General features: G+C 36.9%; 2 protein-coding genes across 3 annotated transcripts in view; one reads left to right on the forward strand and one right to left on the reverse strand.

The window, feature by feature from the left end:
- The window catches only part of sau (Golgi phosphoprotein 3 homolog sauron), a 65,448-nt gene extending 62,824 nt beyond the window's left edge, over window positions 1-2,624 (reverse strand). Inside the window, exon 1 of the mRNA XM_081748389.1 lies at window positions 2,256-2,624. Coding sequence (XP_081604515.1) covers window positions 2,256-2,447 — 192 coding nt within the window. The 5' untranslated portion in view covers window positions 2,448-2,624. The remainder of the gene's footprint in view (window positions 1-2,255) is intronic.
- LOC145678347 (cilia- and flagella-associated protein 161-like) overlaps window positions 2,621-21,212 on the forward strand; it is a 228,209-nt gene continuing 209,617 nt past the window's right edge. The window contains exon 1 of one of the 2 annotated variants that reach the window (XR_014130364.1): window positions 2,621-2,831. Coding sequence is in view for 1 of the 2 variants with exons in the window: in XM_081748388.1 (XP_081604514.1) it covers window positions 2,760-2,831 (72 nt within the window). In the remaining variant the exon portion in view is untranslated. The remainder of the gene's footprint in view (window positions 2,832-21,212) is intronic. The other variant, XM_081748388.1, reaches the window with a different exon arrangement.

Consider the following 21,212-nt stretch of genomic DNA (forward strand, 5'->3'; position numbering starts at 1 on the left):
AATTTTGTAAGAATATTGAACAAAATTTCCCTTTTAACCGAGTCGTAAGTCTTTCTAAAATCTATGAATAGTTGATGTACTGGGTAATATATTCCCATTTCTTTTCGAGTATTTGTCAAATGATAAATATCTCGTCGATAGTTGATCGATTTCGCCTAAATCCACACTGATAACCTCCAGTAATTTCATCGCCGTATGGGATCAATCTTGTTCATAGAATGTTTGGGAGAAGTTTATAGGATGTTGACAGATGAGAAACGCCTCAACAAGTATTACAATCAGTTTTGTCGCCTTTCTTGTGACTTGGAATAGTCCTTGATTCTTTCCATTCTTCCTAAATGTATTCCATAGTTTTTCTTTTGTTGTATAAAAAAAAAATGTTATGATATGTTGAATTCCTCTTGTTTAAAAATTCAGAAACTTTCACGACTAGATAAACCGTGATGGTGGTTACATATTCTAGAGCCTAGGAAACCACTAGCTCAGATGCACAGTCTATTATGCATATGATCCATGAACAGAAAATTCTGTACTTTCCCGATTCTAAACAAGCTTAAGGAACAGTCAGTGCATTACAGAATTCGGAACTTTGCCGATTTTGCAGGTCCGAAGCACCCGATGGGTGGTAACAGACTGTTACGTATGTGATCAATGAATGAAATTTGTTCGAAATGTTCATACAATGTATATCAAAGTTAAAACTACACTGAAAATATTTAAGAATGTACAGAACCACCCGAAACGAAGCTCTTGATGTGCAGCCTTTAAGAGTATCATATAAATGTATTTCTCTCAGGTTTCACTTTATTTTGTTTCAAAAAGAGAGTGTGATATTTTGAAGTAAAAATAATACATGCATTTTTACTAGTTATTTGTGTATCATTTTTCAAAAAAGTACTTACTTTTGCATGCAAGAGGTTAAAAACTTATTACATTCGTTTGTTAATCCTTTGCAATTCATAATGTAAATATGTTTAGAATTAATTTTTTGAAAAATCACTTCTAAATTCACGGTTTATTTTAGTTTTCATCTTATTATGTGCATCAGCCACTAGTTAAATGAATTTTTGTATTGTAGAGAAGCAAAACAAAGTTTGCTGCATCAATTTAAAGCAAATTTTTAAAAAAGCCCAAAATTTCTCAAGCAAAAATGCGAAGCAGAAAAAACAGCTTTTTTCCAGAACAGCAATTTTTTCCGAGCCCTTACACCTCTATTTATGAGTATGACCCCGTCGCTGATGCGCCTGCTCCCTACGAACGCACCTGCTCGCTCCATTCGGGCTCCCCTGCTGCGCTCCGCCTTTACTCGGTTAGATAGCATTCGTGCTATTTTAGTGGCTACCTAGCACAAGTTGGTTTGTGGTTCATGCACTAGCTCCTCATTTAGTGCATGTTCTGCAAAAAGAAACCTTAAAATGCAATAAATGTGTGAAAATTTGGTAGAACCGTCTGCTCGTGTAATGCCTTGTGAAATGTGGCAACAGTGGAGCAAAGGAAACGGGACATATACGAATGACGATTCCCAAACCGAATCTGAAACTCAATTAACACAGATTAATTTAACACTACGGTAACTCTTTACTTTGGGCAAGGCAGTGATATCCCGTCACTGTTAGTATTAATCACAGGTCTCATTGGTTCCTTTCTGTTGCTAGGGATTATTCATAGACTATGTACGACCTTAAAAAGGCAGTAATAAGGGTTCTTTAATTTACTACAATATTGCCCTTGTACTTAATGCAATCAGTTCCTGTCACTGCCTTGCCTAAACTAAAGATTTGCCAACACTACTATGAAACACTGTGAACAGTATCAAACCAAAGAGGAATCCTAATCTAACCTGACACCCTAGAGTACAAGGGCACCACTTGCAGAAAAAAATATAAACAGATCATACTTTTTTTTTTTTTTTTTGTAAAAACGTATGACTTTTTAGCACTTGAATCAGAAGCAGGATCCAATTCACTAGATCGTAAATCGACGTAAGATAATCTGTTTAACAAAGTGTAAATTGTAGTTCGCATAGTGTGACGGTTTGTCCGAACTCATGGGCAATTCATCGTCACATTCTAGTACTATTACAAATAACTGCAAAGACAAAAGAAGGACTTATTAACGCTAATTACAGTGAAAAGACCGGTTAACTCAAACACGGAAGAAAATTCCGTAATATATGAATTCCCAATATCTACTGTTATGTTACCGCACCCTGAGTTCTTCGATACGTCTGAAAATTTCTATTATAATTTTGATACCTCTTTATCCTTTAACCCTAGCAGTAAGACTTCTTCCATTAAGGTTAATCTTGTTTCTTTCGAATCACCATCTTCTATATCCTCATCCCGATCACTTTTCTTGTCTTCACTGTCCTGGGATTCTTTTGCGACCCCGTCAGAATTTTCACGTATCACATTTCGTCTTTGCACAAGTCCATCACCACGATTCATGGTTAGGAATTACTCCACTTAGCCCTGAAATATTTAACTTTTCCTATATTCTTGATTTTGAGAAGTTTATGAACGTCATAAGCTTATTGTTGACATTTACTTTTCCCTTCACACTCCTACATTTCGTCACACAATATGGCGGCTGCTGATGTTTCAAACTCTCAAACCCAGCTGATGTATCTGAAGCAAACAGAGTTCGAGACTGACGTTGCTTAGCAACAATCAACATCGCTCAGCTGTAGAAATACTTCCATTCAAGTTAGAAATCCGAAATTTTAATTTCTATATTGTTGTTTAACTCGCCTCGGAATCATGAGTGGCAATTACGGATACAATCCGAACGTTCGCATTGGAAACTGGCTGGAAGATGTAATGCTGGAAGAAGTAAGTAATAACATTTGGTAGGTTAATTTAATGTGTAGTGGTGAAAATAAGATACAGGTTCATTTCTCATAGTCAAAGTAATGATTTTATTATTAGGCGTATTTTTGCTTAGAGTGGAGGCTTTTCTTCCTCTTTTAGCATAACAGGCAGAAGGCATTAGTTCCAGTGGGAAAACATTATTGCTAGTCTATTTAACCTTTATATTAGTAGCGTCATTTGATTATTTCTCACATGGGGAAGGGGGCGTAAGATTTTTCACTGACCTAAGACTTTCACGTTTTCTCTAATTGTGTACGATTTATTGATAAGCATGTATTTCCCAAACTCAGGGGGCAATTCTCCCTGTCCTCCAAAATAACGCTCTGTTTAACATATATAACGAAAAATCTTTTTGTTAGCATATAGAATAATATTTACTATCTCCAAGTGCGAATGGCCAATATTGTATGTGTTAACGAAACTAACAGGATAGTGGCCAAAAGACTTCCTGACGACGATCATGATTCCGATGGCTAAGAAATCGAACTCAAAGAGATGTGAAGATTATTGAACTATTAGTCTCATATCTCATGCAGCAAAAAATTTGCTTCGAATTCTGAACAGATAGTTAAATGGAACAACAAATGAAACTGAGGAGGAACAGTTCAGGTACAGATGTAAGAGCACAAGAGATGCAATTGGATTATTAGACCTAAGGATGATCGGTGAAAGATTTATAGAAAAGGGGAAAGAGGTGTATTTGGTATTTATTGATCTAGAAAATACTTTTGACTGTGTGAATTGGGAATTGTTGTTGGAAATTCTAAAAAGGTTGGGTTGGAATGGAAAGACCAAAGACCCATAAGAAACTTATATATGAGACTTCGCTTGAGGGGGCAAGAGCATCACCAATATAAGACTTTCACGTTTTGTACTAGCATATTAGTAGACAATCTATTAAAGTATATGTATCCCTCATGATTTTTGAGGGCAATTGCCCCCCTCTTGCTCTCCTAAATGACGTTCCTGGCTACAACACATACGTAGTTTCCCATGCTGTTGTCGCCTAAAATGACGCCCCTGGTTAGAGCATACATCCAATATTACCAAAGGGGGATTTCTCTTCATCCGCCTTGTAATTCGCATACTGTCCACAGATATAGACATGAAGCGTCGAGAACGTTTTTTACATAACGACTGTAGTAACCATAATATAACTCATGATACCAATATATTTACGGAATAAGTTACGTTTTGTTGCTAGTAAACATGAAACATTGCAAGGTTTCAAAACTGATTTGAACATTTCTGCTGTTTTATGCATTATAAACGTATGGTGAATTAATATTTTACTTGTAGTTACAAATGGCTACTTTATTGGTTAAAGCAAAAATTAAAAAAATATTCGAGCGGGCATTGAACCCTAGACGTGAGGTGTAGATGTTCCTCACTCTGCCACGCCGTCACTTGGTAACCTAACGCGTCGTATCATATATGCGGCAAGTCGGAAATTTTAAGACGCCTTTTCTCCGCTATTTCCGTTCATTGTGCTCTCCCAGTTTGTAATATTAACACTTTAAATGTGCACTACTACCTCGCGAAAGATGACCCCGAGGTTATTTACCAATGTCTGCTTTCCCCTTGTAAGTGAAAACAAGTATGTTCGTAAATCTAACTTCCTCGTTCTCAGTTTAGTCTTTACATAGTGGCATGACTAACGGGCCTAGATCAAGAAGCAGCCCACTTAAGTTTTGATGTTTAACTTTATGATGTTAGAATTTTAAAATTATGTGATGTTGCAACTTTTTTCTGCTTTCCCTGTGAAGATGGCAATACCTGAGCAATTACTCAGTAAACTAAAAGCAACAAAACATACATTGACCAATAAAACATTATGATCATTCGCTACTTTTTGAATGAAATCGTTGGGCTGACGTAAGAACTTCGGGGCACAGAGCAACCGCTCGCCAGATGGTAACAGGGATCTCATTCGATTAGTCAGTTGGCACTTGTGCGTTGAATGAGAAATGATGGTGATATGTAGGCAATATGTTTGATAGGTGGCCAGACTACTGGAAACAGCGCGACTTGTTGGGTTTTCGCAATCTTTCACCCTTAGTGTATTCTAAAAGTGGGAAAAGATGCTGAAAACAGCATCATCCCAAACTACAAGAAGTGAGGCGACCATACTACATTAAAAATGTCGAACGTCGTAGATTTTTTAGGTTGGTACAACAGGATAGGGTACAAAGTGAGGCACATTTGATAGTAGACTTTAACAGACTTTAACAGTGGACAAGGCACTAGTGTGTCTGAACATACAGTTCACCGTACTTATTAGATATGCTCTTCCGCGTCTGTCTCACACATGTACCAGTGTTACCCACACTACTAATCAATAACAACCGGAATGGGCACGTGCTAATCATCGTTGAACCGCAGAGCAATAGTACAACATTGCATCTTCCGCTGAATCACAATATAGCCTTCATAACGTTATCGGCCGGGGCAGAGTTTGCTGTCTTTCAGGGAAACAGCTCCTCGAGGCGTGTAGAGTGGGATGACGACAGGCCAGTAGTGGCTCCATTATTATTGGGGGAACCTTCACACTTTCATCCATAGGCACAGTAATACGTGTGGAGAGCACTATGATGGTTCCTAGCTATCAGCAGGTCGTTGTTGATCACGTACACCTATTCATGTCGAACATATTTCCACGTTGAATGACATCTTTCAGCGGGATAATACACCTTGCCAAAAGGGTAACGTTGTTCTAGAAACGTTCAAGGACCATAGTGGTTAATTTCAATTGCCGCAATGGCACTCAAACTCACCGGATCTTAACCCAATTGAACATCTTTGGGGTGTCATTGAACGTAAGATCCGAATTCATCAACCCCGTCCGCGGAATTTACCACCACCACTGCAAATGTGATGCATCATGCCTGCAACCACCTACCAAGGTATCATTATTTTCACAAAAAAAAAACTGTATGTTGCTGTCCTGCAAGGCGTAGGTGACCATACCAGATATTAAGTAAGTGATCATAATGTTCTGGATGGTCAGTGTATATTTGTAGTATAATGTCGCAGATAGTTAAGCTTTTTCTCAATCTTGAGCATTGAAAGCCAAGAAAGTCACCATGTTGATATTAACAAAGTACATGTAGTCATCGAATTCCTCTCCCGAACGGTTCGCCAGTTTAGAAAGTTGTGAGGAGAATCCAGAAGTTCTGATACATTTTATGTGTTAATTTATTTAGGAAGAATCTTTCTATTAACTTTTTTTTAGTTTAATGCAATTGCTTAATAGAATAATAAATTATTATTATGTGCAGTTTCTTGCGTAGCTTATGTGAGCAAATCGTGACTTACTACGTAGATGGAACATCCATAGTCAAAAATATGTTCTGTATAAAATTTTACGTATATCTTCATGAATGTCAGAGGTTCCTTTTGATATTTTCACGGGGTGACGTATACATCCTCAATTACGCTACTGTCTTTACATCTTATAGGAGCGCAAGTAAATTTCCATGCATGTAAAATAAATTACAAAAACTTTAATTTTTATAACAAATTGCTGTTGTTTACTGGTGTTGCAGCTTAATTATACAAGGCTTTGGTAGCAAAGGAACACAAATACACAAAGATATTTATAGACAAGACATGTTTTTAAACTAAAAAAACGAACAATAGTATATAAACGAGCCGAATCGGAAAAATACAATTGTCTTCTCGTAGACTCAAAAATATAAACCTGCAAATAGACAGAAGAGAAGTAGACCAACGATACGGGAAGAGAGCTCACCAGGGACAGCCTAAGAGCAAAATACTGTGTGTGCAAGAATGAGTTTTGGGGCCTCTTACAATGAAAATGGATATAGAAAGCCTTCCAAAAAATGGTATGGATGCTATATAACTGAAATTTGTCGGGGTTTAATATCTGTAGTTGGCATTTTAAAGGGATTAAAAACCAAAAACTAAAACTGATCAATAGTAAAAAAAAAAAAAAAAAAAGTAAATATTTAAGTAAAATATTTGTCAGATAGAAAATAACAGACACAATTTTTAACTACAACAAAAATTTTATTTGATTTAATATTTCTGAAAAATACATTTCAGTTTAAATATATTAAGATTTTTTTTTAAAGTTACGTCAGTACATTAGAAAAAGTACGAAAAAATTCAGAAATATAAACTTTGATAATCACTTTTCTAGAAAAGTACATCAATATAACTATAAATTGATAATAGTAGCGTAAAAAAATCAAGAAAAACATTACAGAAAAATGATTAAATAATCTGTATTACACATTTAGCAGTTGACCTTCCTAGCTTTAGCAGCCGAAAATGTTTTTATTAGTGCATCATAATCTAATGACGATATCATTTTCAATGGATAAAATTGCAAGGATGTTGAGTCTTTCTTGCGAGAACTTACGTAGGTTTTTATTAATTTGAATTTTGAATAACCGCTTCACCGACGCTACCGACATTGCTATTGTCAGAAGTATTCACAAAGCAACGTACACATTTATATAGTTTTCCAGTTTTCAACAGAAAACTCAGCACATTGAGAGGTGTTTCCCTAACATCAAACAAAATGGAATTAAGAGACTGCTTTTTTAATTCTGAAAATTAGGAAAAAATGAAAAATAATAATTTTGTTTTAGCCCAAAACAACCTATGAATTAACTGACTAAACAATAAATCAAGATAATAAATTTTGAATAGATAAAACGTAAAAATAAAATATGCTTTTATTTGGCACATGGTTCTTGATAAAGATTACAGCTCCTTACATAACTCAGCTCCTTTGATGAAGTGGCGGATCCAGGGAGGGCCATCGGGGCAATAGAGAAAACTTCCCCCTCATTAGAGAAAACTTCCTTATTTGATATATATAAATTAAACCCATCCCAGAGTTTGAAGCTCTTAAAATTAGCTCTAAGTAGCAGTATGACAACCCACCGCCCTCCCCCCAGAAGTCGGTCCTGGATCCACCCGTTGCTTTGATGTCACTGTCATTCCCATTTGAAAGGAAGTCTTCTAGGTCTTTGTACTTAATAAATAAGTCCTCTCTATTGGGCAATTCATCAAGTTCAAAACGAAACTCAACTTTTGACATTTTGGTCTTAAGCTGTTCGAACCTCTCTTGCACGGCTATTCGGGCGATTTCAACAAGTGGTATAAAAAAATGAACTCTAAAACGTTCTTGGGGGCCAATTGGTGCTTCCTCATTAGCCTCATAATCAAACTGCTTCTCCCTTCTAACCCGGGGTGTTTAGGATTTTCCTTCGACTTCTAAACTTTCAGTCAACTCTTTGACTTTCATTAAACAACTAACAAATCCATTTTCGCGAAAGTCCGTCAAAAAATTCCCAACGGACTTCAAAATAGCTACAGCTTGAGGTAAGTTAAGTTAATTATCTTTGATTGCAATATCTTACTAGCAATGTTTATTTGAAACAGGACATCATATCATGCAATCAATGGCACTAAGAAACCAAATTCTTCAATTGTTTCAGGATGGGAATTTGCCTCACTTTTAACCTCGTCTTCAAGTGATGCGTCCTCGTGCAGGTCCCAAAGTGCTTGTCGGATTTGCACAATCTGGTATCTTCCGCTTTGAGTGATTCAATACGTGCTTCCCAGTGAGTTACTCAAAGTTCTTTCAATGTGAGAGAAGGTTCAAATGCTAACGACGTCTCACATGATTGTGACAGACTCTCTAACAATTTGTTTCAACGTTTTGTTGATGAGCTATCAAACACAAACAATCGTAACTGTTGGTACTGAGGTTTTCGCGGCATCGGTTAGTACCAAGTTTAGGCTGACAGCCACACCGTACAAAAAAGCTCTCTTGTTTTTCTTCTCCTAAAATTTGTTTTTGCAGTCAACAGTGTTTTCCTTTCCTATTTGCACCATTATCATATCCCTGGGCTCTGCAATTAGAAATATTCAAGTCGTATTCCAGCATTTTTTTTAAAGACTGTTTCTGATATTCCCTTCCCTGAAGTGCCTGTTATTTCAGTGCTGTCCAGGAAACTTTCACAAATTTCAACTTCTTTTTTCTTTTGTTTCATAAACGTATCTTAAAACAACAGAGAGCTATTCTTTTCTACTTAAATCGAGTGTGCAGTCGAGAACCAATGCATAGTATTTAGCTCTTTTAATTCTGCTAGTATTTCTTCTCTCACTTTGTCTCCCATCAGAGTCAATAATTCATTTTGTATTTTTTTCCCAAGTATGACAGTCAACTTTGTCTTTGTTGAACAGAAGCTATTAACATATTCAAATGGCTAATTTGCATTCAAAATTACATAAAATTTAAGTTTTTACCATATTATTTTTATACATTTTTCTTATTTTGGTGCCCCCCCCCCCTCAAAATCGCACTGTGCGACCGCACACGTCTGGGGCCGGTCCTGGAGGTCATAGACGGACTTGAGGGACAGTAAGTACAGTTAAATTAAATTTGTAGTAAAAACAACATAATGTTTATCAAATACACGATCTCTCTAAATTCAATTCGTTAAGCTACAGCGCACTAAAAATTCAAATCTGTTATATAAATAAAATAAAATTTTATATTAGCTCTCTTAAAGATTCCAAGTCGCCATGGTCTACAATCCACACAATATAAAAAAGTAAGATAGAAAAAAATATTAGAAGGCGCATCCAATGGAGTGCTATGTTTGTCTCACAGGCTCCCCCTGTCATGAAGCGAGCATCCAAAGACAGTGAACTCCACAGTATGTAATTGTATATATCATTGAAAGGATTATGGGAAATTAAACAATTTTGTAAGAAATAATAATTCGTCGTGTTGGGCACGTTTACGAAGTTGACACAATTGAATTCTGAATTCCTTTATAGATAAAAACCACAGTTAAATGGTGGCTGTTTCGTAAGGTGTCCTATGCGAAGAACTTCTTCCTATAAAAATTGTCTGATCTTCCTTGATCCTTTCAATGATGTATCAAATTACATACCCCACAATTTAAAAGTTTTGAGTGACTTTTCTTCTTAAAATGTTAAATACCAGCTACATTTATGAGTAAATCAAATTGTAATTCTTCCGGGCCTGACTTGCCCAGCAAGAAGGCGCAACCATCGGTTATTCGGTGTCTTTCGTTCCTAGCACATTAACATGGTTTCTCGGTTGCAAGCAGCTCGGTCCAGATTTTCTTCCTTCTTCTGATCATCATTTCTTCATTACAAATTCCTCGTTCTGAAAGCTTTTCGACAGCCAATCTGCTTCAACTTTACAATCAACTCGAGCCACACTTGTAGATTGTCGGGGATATAAATGCATACCACCACCTGTTGTGCTTCATGGATCGTAGCCGTTAGATAACCGGATTTGTAGAAGAAAATGGGATTCTTGTTCTTAATAGCGATAGACCTACTCACTTTTCTATTGAACCCAATATATATTCGTACATTGACCTCTCCCTGTATAGTGTTTTCCTTGCAGTTTCTTGACATTGAGAGTGCATCCTGATCTTTGTGACACGTCCAGATTTTCCTGTGACCACTCAAGGTCTGCTTGTTGTTAATCCATCTCCTCTTCCACACTTCAACTTGAGTGTGCTGTTTGGCCAATATCTGGGAACTCAGTAAATTTCACCCTCTTCATACTTCCGTTGTAGAGTTATTCGGGAAGACTATTATTGACGCTTCTCGTGGTTTCAATTCACAATGCAGAGGCAACGATTCACGACAACAAGTTTCTCCGGTGGTCTGCGGAAGTAGGCCTATGAGAAACTAACCTGTCTTGTCCGATTGCTCTTGGAAATTTTAATAGACATCAAATTGCCGGGAATCTCCAGTGATTTCGTATTCTACGAGGTCATATCTAGTTTTCAACTCGCCAAAATTGAATTATTATATATCATCCTTTAGTGGCTGGACTACTGTGCGGCGTTGTTCAATAAATCACCTCTGTTTTCTACTATTGTGCTTATTGTATCAGTGAATGCCTCCTCGAAACGAACCCCACATAGAGAAGAAACACTTTTCGCTGATACTTTTCTTTTATGTGTGACTCTGGACACTATTCCGTCGAGTTTAATCGTTTTTTAGTAGTATTTTGTGAACGTTTCAAATTTCCGTAACGCTAATACTGAGCGTTTTAATGTTCCCTTCATAGCGAGCGAATTCGATTCTGCTTTACATGAGACGCCCAGTACCGCTCCAGGACTCGATCATATTTTTCACAGAATGTTACGCAACGCCTCGCATAATACTCAGCTTGCATTACTGCAGTTTTTTAATGAAGGTTGGGGGAGACTTTCGACCTCAACAGCGTGGAACTCTTGTCCTTATGATCTTAAACCAGATTAAGTTATTAGTGTGTAGATCCATGGCTCCTACTTCGTTCACGTATATACTGTTTGAAGGCATGTAAAAAAAAAAAAAAAAAAAAAAAAAAAAAAAAAAAAAAAAAAAAAAAAAGTTGGTATGTGTTTGGAGTTGCATTGTCTTCTGAGCAAATTTCCAGTGTTGATTTTGCTCTATCATGTCCACTATAGGCAACCTAGCTCAGTTCGAAAGCTTGATTTAAGAAGCTTTTTTCATCTCGATCACTTTATTCCTAGATTCTTCGATTTAAAGAACGCTTATGTCACAACTTGGCATTACGGAATATTAAAATAATTTTATGAACAGAGTCTTCGTAGCCAGATTGTTCACTTCATAGCATGCTTTCTCGATAAAACGTTATTATAGTATAGAGATTTTTCAGGTAAGTAGTTTTCCTTAAGGGATGTTCTTAGTGTGACACTGTTGTCTTCGTCAACTATGTTTAGTGGCAGATTTAGATTCCACCTGTAGTATGCTCTACATTTACTATCTTTTTTATTTCTTGTCGCTTCAGATACATTGTAACTTCAACTAATATAAATCTCCTTGTTCACTGGTCGAACAATGTTACCGAATCTGTATCATGGTGGGACATTCTTTTCGTTTGTTGATAAAGTCCGATTCCAGAGTTTCATCTTTGATCGTCTTTTATGTGGGCAACGCAGATCTTAGATACTCCTTTCTCCCTTCTGTAGATTAACATTTTCCTTCGCACTTGAGCTGCTTTTATATTGCTCTATTACGAACATACTATAGTCTTAATTCGATTCAAGTTAAAGTATGGCTGTTTTTCTTACTTGTCTGCTCCGTCTTCTGTGTTACCGACTTTACCTTAATTTGATATTGTTCATTTACTTAGCTACTGGTGTTTTCCGCACTAGCTCTGTTGTTAGCTTTTATGTTTTAAAAAATAAAGTACCATCAGCCTATCGTCGTGAGAGACTTTTCGGAAATTATACAGACGATGTGTGTTGAATTACTGACCATCCTTGCAGGATTCCTTTGCGTGGAGGACAGATTTACCTTTGATATGCAACATGTCCTCATCTTAAATGCTCCTAGAACGTTCGTACTTACGAGAGACTCACCACTGAGGAATTTGTGCAGCCGTCTGTTTGTTTGCTACAGATTTGTGCTCTTCAACTATTGCTGTGGACTGCCCCAGGCCCGTAGCCAGCCCAAAACGTTAGGGAGGGCCCGGCTGAAGTTAGGGGGGCCCGATCCAACCATATGATAGTTCATCACCATATTATAGTTCTTTTGCAAGCCTACTGTAAAATTTTTAGGGGGCCAGCCAAAATTTGGGGGGGGGGCGGCCCCCCCTAGACCCCCCTGGATACGGGCCTGGACTGCCCTAAAACTCGATCTTCAGTTATCACCGCACCAAACAGAAGGGGTGTTCAGTAATACCTTCATGAGTCGGAACATTGCTAAAACAGTGTCCTAACTTTAATATGTTGTATTCAGCGACGGTGTCTTCGTTACAAACGAGAACAGCTCAAAATTTAATGAGGCAGGCAGTCGTGAGATAAGCGTGTATCAATGCGTTGCCAAAAATGACGACCGTAAAAGTAGAACGAAGAGTGGACATCAAGTTTATCGTGAAACGTTTCAAATGCTGAGGGAAGTTTATGAGGAACTGTGCATGTCAAGGACACAAAGTTTCGAAAGGTTTTTGGAGGGTAGAAAGAGTTGTGATGATAATGAACGACCAGGTCGCCCGTGTTCTTCTGTGACTGAAACAAATATCGAAAATGTTTGTCGTGTCGTGAGAAATGATCGCAGATTAGTGTTAGAGCAATTGCTGAAGTTCTGAGCTTGGACAGAGAGTTAGTCAGACGTATATTAACAGAAGAATTGCAAATGAGAAGAAATGTTCGAAGGTGGTTCCCAAAGTATTCAGGAGGAATTTAAAGGCGGAGCCAATGGAGCCCAGGCTCCGCCCCCCACCCCCCAAAAAATCCATCTCTTAAATACTGTAATATAGCAATCAAATTATTATACATATAGGCTTCAGGCCCATGCTATTTTTTTTTTTCCGCTCGCTACGCTCGTGGATTCACTAGAGCTAAGTCTTCTTCCGCTAGCGTCTGTACGATACTTATATGTGAGGGAATGAGCTATTTTGGGCCTCTATTACAAACCACATTATTAGCCTGTAGTGACAATTCCTTTGAAATATCTCTGTCATTCCAATGTCGTTTAATGACATAATAAAATCTTTTGCACAGCAAAATGTAGGAAAACTTTTCTAACAATGTAGCCTTGTACAGCTTTACCTATTTGTATATGATTTTTGTCCTTTTACTCTATTAGTGATTTTACAGGGACTGTTGACCTTTGGCTTGTATTTGGCATTTGTGTGTTATACTGCAGTATATGAGCATTTAACTGTTAATAATGAATGTAATTAAACTAATTATTGTAAACTTGGAGCACATTAAAATATTACTACATAGTTCTTGGTGTTTCGATACGCATATGAGGCTGTGGAAGGCAGCAAAGAAAATTTATGCGCTAGAATTATTCGTAACATAGGGCCTCCTTGAAATAGTCGGCTCCAGGGCCCCAAACGCGTTAATCTGCCCCTGAAAGTATTGCTATATGATCAAATACAATACCGAAAGGAATTGTGCATGGAATGGACATCTTGAAAATGATTGACAACGACCCAAATTCAATGGATTTAGTTGTAACTATCGACGAAACTTGGTTTTTCACCTACGACCCAGAAACAAAGCGACAATAAATGTAGTGGAAGTGCCACCGCTCTCTTCGGCTCCAAAAAGGCTCGAATACCAAAGTCCAAATGTAAGGTAATGTTAGTTTTTTTAAAAACATAGATGAGGTAGTAATGATTGATTAAGTTTCTAACAGGCAAACTGTAAATCAACATTACTACATTCAGATGTTAGAGACACTTCGTGAAAACGTTCAAAAGAAAAGGTCTTAGTTATGGAAAAGTGGATGAATCTTGCATCAAAACAATGCACCCACCCACAAGGCACTATCTGTACAGCAATTTTTGGTGAGAAAAAAACATTGCAGTATTAGAACATCCATCATACTCCTCTGATTTGACAACTTGTGGCTTTTTTATCCCGAAAATAAAATCTCAACTAAAGGAAGTACATTTTGCCTCCATTAATAAGGTTTAAAATCGGAAAACGTACTAAAGACCCATACAAAAGATACTTCAAGGGGTGTTATGAACGATGGCATCGGCGAATGAAGAAACGTGTTGAAGCAAAGGGGACTACTTTGAAGGTTGACACCACTGACAGAAACCAATAATGTATTTATTCTGAGTTATTACTTCAATCTTTTTTTTTTTTTTTTTTTTTTTGGTCATACCTCGTATTTAAAGTAGCCACAGTTATTCCGTAAATCTTCTCATAATTTATAAATAACATAGTTCGGAAGTTACAAAAGGACAAAACAAATCATAAAATATATTCAGAAAGTGATCAGGTAACTATAAATATTAGTAAAGAAACAATTATGTTTCTTACAGAGGGAATTTAACAGTAGTATAATTCTGAAAACAGGGCAAATGAGCATCTACGTAAGCCTAGTATGAGCGATAAGTTGACCCTACCGTTGCACGCATTGACGGAGTCTAGTCACTAGGACCCGGAAGTTAAGGAAAAATCCTCTTTTTTAGGAGCGTCCGAAGGCAAGGCTTTAACATATGTTCATTTTGGGTCATTGTAGGCTAGAAAATGGTGGATTTTATTTGTTCTTTTTTATATATATATATATTTTTCGGCGTTTTTTGTTCATTGATCTTTTGTAAAGCTTTTCATAGGTCTTAACGTCTTTTCTTACACTTTCTTTAGTAAAGAAAATTCCAATGATAAGACATTCTTCAACGACTGGACTGATAAGACCAGATCTGTAACAATCAGAAGTTAGATAAGGAGGCATAACAATGTCCTCAGCATGGGGGGTGAGGATGGGGAAGTTTTCCTATTTTAGTTTGTACTTCAGTTTGTGGAAGAAGCATAGACCGTTAACCTACCAGAAGTTCGTATTTCTTGAGCATTATATTCATTAAATATGTAATTCTAATTAAATTTGGTCTTATTTTTAGTCCTTTTTTCCAATTTTTAGGTCCTTTTTAAAGATACTTTTAGGTCTTTTGTAGGTCCTTTTTAGGCAATTTTTAGGTCTTCAACTTCCGAGGCCTACTAAACGGCGTGACAACCATCTTGGTATTTGAAGGCGGCGCTCCAAGTTCCCTTTAAATGCTGCTAGCAAATGAGAGGCCAGCGGTATTGCCACGTTTATTTTAAACACATCTATTCCCTGTCACCTGATCGCGCTGTAGATTGTCTGCTTAGCCATAGCCACACCCCTTTACCACTTGGCAGCGTCGCGTCAGAGCTTCGTTTTATTCGTTTAGCTGAAATGCCAAGATGTTTGTCACAGGCTTTAATCACCCACCTGGAGAACACATCAAAGGATCTCTGGTGTGATTTGTGAACACACTTTAACGAAACGCTCCGCAGGTGCACAAGGAATTGAATCTTCTTGTGTGCACTAATGGTTTCAAGTGGATCAGAAGTCTTGAAGGTGTCAGGTTTGTTAAATTAAGCAGCCACTTATCACAGACTTCGTACACCATAGAGTAAAATGACCTGGATGCATTCCTCCTTGCTTGAACTCGTAGTTATCTGTAATAAAAAAAAAAAAAAAAAAGAGAGAGAGAGAGAGAGAGAGAGAGTGATTTCCCTATGTTTGTAGTCTTATGGGACACCCTGCACTTTAAACCAAAGTGAATATAATTCCACAAATATCATTATTATTCATTCATTTATAGTTCTAATTTTTAGTTAGTTTAAAGTTCCGGGTGAGATATTGAATTAAAACGTTCAGCAGCTTTGTGATTTTGTAAGTTTTTATCATCTACGAAAATATTATTCCCACAATGTTTGTAATATTACTTTGACTAAACATTAGCTGGAGTTATCCTGATTAAAAATTTCTTTCCTCACACATGTTTCGTATTCTTTGCTTTTCGTATGTTGTGCCATACGTACAATGGCAGAGATTGTGTTCCTGCAAGTGACGTAGGTTAACATGCAGACACACCTACATCCATAAAAAGCAGAGCGCATAGCACTGTGAAGGCATCAATTCAATTGCAAATCAAGGAGAGTAAAGCTGTACTTGATACATATGCGTTCAAGCAATGGGAGAAGTACTGTAAACAAAAAGACCACTGACATTTTTTTCTCTCTTGTTTCTGTACATGGTAACCCTATGTTATGTAAATGAACACTATTAAATTAAAATCACAAAAATGGTAGGTTAAATCATTTTTTGTGTGACTACAATTTCATGCACTCGCATAAGTAGATTCTCACGATTCTGTTGAATGTCATGAGTTAACCTACTGACGAATAAGCATTAATGAAACTAATACTCATTCGAGCTGAGATATTGTAGAAATCTTTCTCCTAAGTTAGTTATACTATTTAACTTTTTCCATTTTCATATGCAAAGAATTCGCAACGACTATCTGAAATATGCTAGAAATATTCTGCTTACCGTTTCAACCAGGATGAGTAGAGAAATAAGGATTCTAGGCATCCAGCTTTCCCAAAATATACAAATATGTAGCGAAATGTTTGCTAACTGATCCTGTGTTATGTATAATACAACTAGCATGAAATATCCATTTTTCACACAGGAAGAATAGGTTTAAGGGAAATATTTTAATCCCCTTCTTCATAGAATATTTATCTCAATGAAAGTTTAGTGAAAAAAATACAGAAGATATTCTACTTTTAACATAAATATTAGAATACCGTATCCCCACAGAATACGCTTTTAATCAAACTGATATGAATAAAACACCCTGCTTGAAGTCGGTAGTAATTATCTTCCAGAAATCATTTCAGGTCAGATGTTTTCCCGACCCCGAAAACAATGAATTCCACACAAATCTCAGTCATTTTTGACATTTTAATTTTCACCTCCCCACTCCACCCTCTGCAAATGAAAATGAATTTGGACTTAAACCGCATTTGAAGCATCACTATTCATTTCAGCGGCCCTGAAAAGTGTTGATTTGACACTAATATCAGCCATTTTCAATTATTTTTACTTCACAATTTTCTCCCCGACGCTAATGGGGGTTGAACTTGAACGTAAATGGCATCTGGAGTGTCATTCTTTATCTAAGTGATCCTGAAAACTATTAGACACTAATCGGTCGTTTCTTATCATTTTGTATTTCCCTCCTACTCCTCCCTAGCAGTGCTCAGGGAATCTTGCCCTCACTGGGGCTGAACTTGGACTTAAATGGAATCAGAACTGTCAGCAAGTAACTTAGCGATGTTGAAAACTATACTAATATCAGTTTTTTTCGATATTTTTACATGTTACCATTTCACCCCCTCCCCCTCGGGTACTAGTGAGGGCTTAAAATCGAACTTAAACACCATCGGAAGTGTTACTATCTGAACAATTCCGAAAACTATGAAACAACAAAAAAGGCTAATATAGGCCTTTTTGATTATTCATATATGTATCCTCTTCCCCTAAGTGTGCAAGAGGATCTTACCCTCACTGTGGGCGCTGAGCTTCGACTTAAAACGTATCGAAACTGTCATCAGTCAGCTCATGGACCCCGAAAACTATGGATTTAACACTAATATCGGCCGTTTTTGATCATTTTTGTCTTCCCCTGCTAGTCCCGCTAGGTGTGCAAGAGGTTATTAAATTCATGGGGGGTTCAACGTAGACTAAAAGGAATCGAAACTGTCACCAATCAGCTCATGAACCTCGAAAACTATAGATTTGACATCAATATCGGTCGCTTGCGATCATTTTTATGTGCTTCCGCTTCCCCTCCCCCTAGGGGTGTTATGGCAGTCTTATCCCGACAGTACTCTTTCAAGACTGCAAGTAATTGTATGTACCAAGCTTACTTAAAATTGCTACAGGCCTTCCAGAGTTACACACACACACACACACACACACACACACACACATATATATATATATATATATATATATATATATATATATATATATATATATATATATATATATATATATATATATATATAAGAAACATGCATTTATATATCTACTTGTATATAAAAATACATAAAGGAGAGAAGGGATTTAACTAAAAAGATTGGTACGAACATTTGCTTTAGTTATTTTTGGTCATTGATGACATCGTAGTCGTGACGAACATAGGTGTGCACACGTGGGGGTAAGTGGCGGAGCTCACCCCACCTAATGTTTTGTCATTGCGTTTTTTTCGATTTTTTAAAATAATTTTCTCAGTTAATATGAATTATATTTCACAAAAGCGGATCCTGAAAGACGTCTGTAATCATCGCTATACAAAATAACACTTAGAACTTTGCAATACTCGACCAAAATTTCCCGATTTAATAATATTTCAGTCTTTCTTCCGTTTCTTTCCTCCCAGCAGTATACTATCACACACACACACACACACACACACCTAACACCATCTGTAAGCACCGACTCTAAAAGGGAGTTGGGGCGAAGCTTTTCTGTTCCATCTCTCCAATCTAAAAGCAGAGGGGTTTTGCTCTTATATAATTATAAAGAAAGTAATGATTACAAGGTGGTTGCATATCTTCAGGAGTACCGCTATTGATTTGTCCCCCCTAATCCAAGGGTCTGCGCAGTACTGTTTTACTTCTTGGCTGGCAGTTAAAGAAACCAAATGAAGTTGACTGGATTCTTTATTCCGTCAAATCTGCTTGAGTCAATGAATGGACTACTGGAACGGTATGATGATAATTGCTAGACGATAGCCTGAGTATCCCTCATGGACTATTTATGCTACGATGAACTCTCAGCGCTTTAGGTCTGAGATGGCCTGGAGATGGCTTCTGCTTCCAATGTGACTGGTTGTTCTGCTTCGTGTCGCACATTTCACTACCAATCTACGACTATTTACTTGAGAAGTCGAAGTGTCTCCAATAGTTTTGTTAAGGAAGGGTATTAACGTTGGAGATCATTCAATCAGAAGGCTCATACAGTCTAAAGAAATGTAGTATAGTGATAAAGGAACACTGCTCTTTCGTTTATTGGCTAGTTTACACAATGACGAAGTGAATATAATGATTCTACAAATAGGCCTACTTGTCTGGCACCCGTATATTCGTACCTCCGTAATCGAATGTTCTTTGAAGCTGAATTACTGTAACGAATTAAACTAGATTTAAAATGATTTGATTTTAACAGGGATTTAAATAATCCAAAAAATTGTAATTTAGTTATTTCACAATTTAGCAGGGTGCTGCACGAAATGTACGGTACAGTCCGCGGCATAAAATTTGTTACAAAAATTCTAAGTCCAAATGAATAACAAACTCTTGCCCAGTTTTCTTATGCATTCCCGCAATACATGTATCAATCGATTAGTTGCTTCTAGTATTTATTCCAACTCCTCCCCGTCCTCCACCTCTCCTTGTCTAAAGCAGTGTGTGTGACGTAGTACACTCTTTCCATTCAGCTGAAAAAGAAACAGGAATCAAGTTTACAACGTTATAGCTTTAAAACAGTCTTTTCCATTCATTTGTTCTGAAATATTTTTAAGAGCCTAAATTAAAGGAAAGTCACACAATCTTCCCAGAGCTTCATAAATATCTTTAGTTTCATTCTTTTCTTTCTTTAAAGAGTGCAAGGTAGTAAAATGCTCCCTAAGAAATCTATGGAAATTGCCAAGAGCTCTAAAATATCTACGGACAGAAACGAGTTTTATTCAATGATTTATTGAATTTCTTTTCAGTAAGTGCAAGCAAATGTTTCAGGGGCGTCATTTGGGCAGGACAGGAGGGTGTAATTCCCCCTCTCTTGAGCTTCATAAATACGTATTTTTGGATCAAATGTATAGTAATACACTAATAAAAAGTGAAAATCTTATGTCGCCGGAGAATCTCTTCCTCCCCTCCCCCCCCCCCGAATAAAGTCTAAACGACACTGGTTTTAACAACAAACCTACAGAGTTACGACAGCACATTGCTAAAGAGCTTACATTTGGTTTCAAGAGTCGAAGGTTTGATCTCAAGCCATATGACTTCCTGGGTGACATTGAGAGAGAGAGAGAGGGGGGGGGATTCAAGTATGGAGACAGAAAGGGATGATTTGTATACACAGATTTAGAATTGGGGAAAAAATGATCGGACAGCATTCGTATTATGACGAAAATTCTGATTTTGTGAAAGATAAGAAGGGAAGTTTTCGAACTGCGAGGATCACATTAGGCAGTTGTCGAATTAATGTGGAGAACTCTTTTTAGAGCATCAGATGATTACGAAAGGAGAGAAAGATCTTCAGAACTGAGGAATTAAGATTTTAAAAAATCTGGTTTCGGCGACGGGTTTCGAACCACGAACCTTGTGGTCATCGAACCATGACTTTATCCATTCTGCTACGGAGGATTCTATTACTCGTTCACATACGTTTCCCTTAGCTGTGTTGAAAGCTACCTTAAGGGGATATTCCAAAAGTTGACTCGGTAGATGCGCCGTTCAGTTAGGACGTAAACCTCTTGTAACTTTGTTACAATGTGCAAAATGAACTTCCTCTTCTTCAGGACACTTTTTAAAGCTTTAAAATTTGTTACTATTGTTTTAATTAAGTTACATTTGATAGAACCATCTGATAAAGTAGAGCCAAACCCTGTGCGTCATTGTCTGTTAGGTGAATGGTTAATGTAAGTTACTTTTACGTGGATGGTCCAAGCTTCCAATCAAGACCATTCTTATTGATTATTTTATTTGAGCCGCGCTCAAACTGTATATTCCACAAGTTCAAGTTTGAAGTAATGTAGTCACAGCTAGTTTAATTCGAAATAATTTACCAATATTATATTTGTTACTAAATTTACATGGCACTCCTCACTTGTTTGTAGCTCTGCATAAATGCAAAATTGTTTTAAAAGTATATTTTACTTTCAAGTATTATTGATTTTTTTTAAATTGTCCAAATTTATTTTATAATTATTTTCTATTTCTTAATTATAACATATTT

Source organism: Thermobia domestica, chromosome 2 (genome assembly GCF_964235325.1).
Source record: "Thermobia domestica chromosome 2, izTheDome1.hap1.1, whole genome shotgun sequence".
NCBI classification, from domain to species: Eukaryota; Metazoa; Arthropoda; class Insecta; order Zygentoma; family Lepismatidae; genus Thermobia; species Thermobia domestica.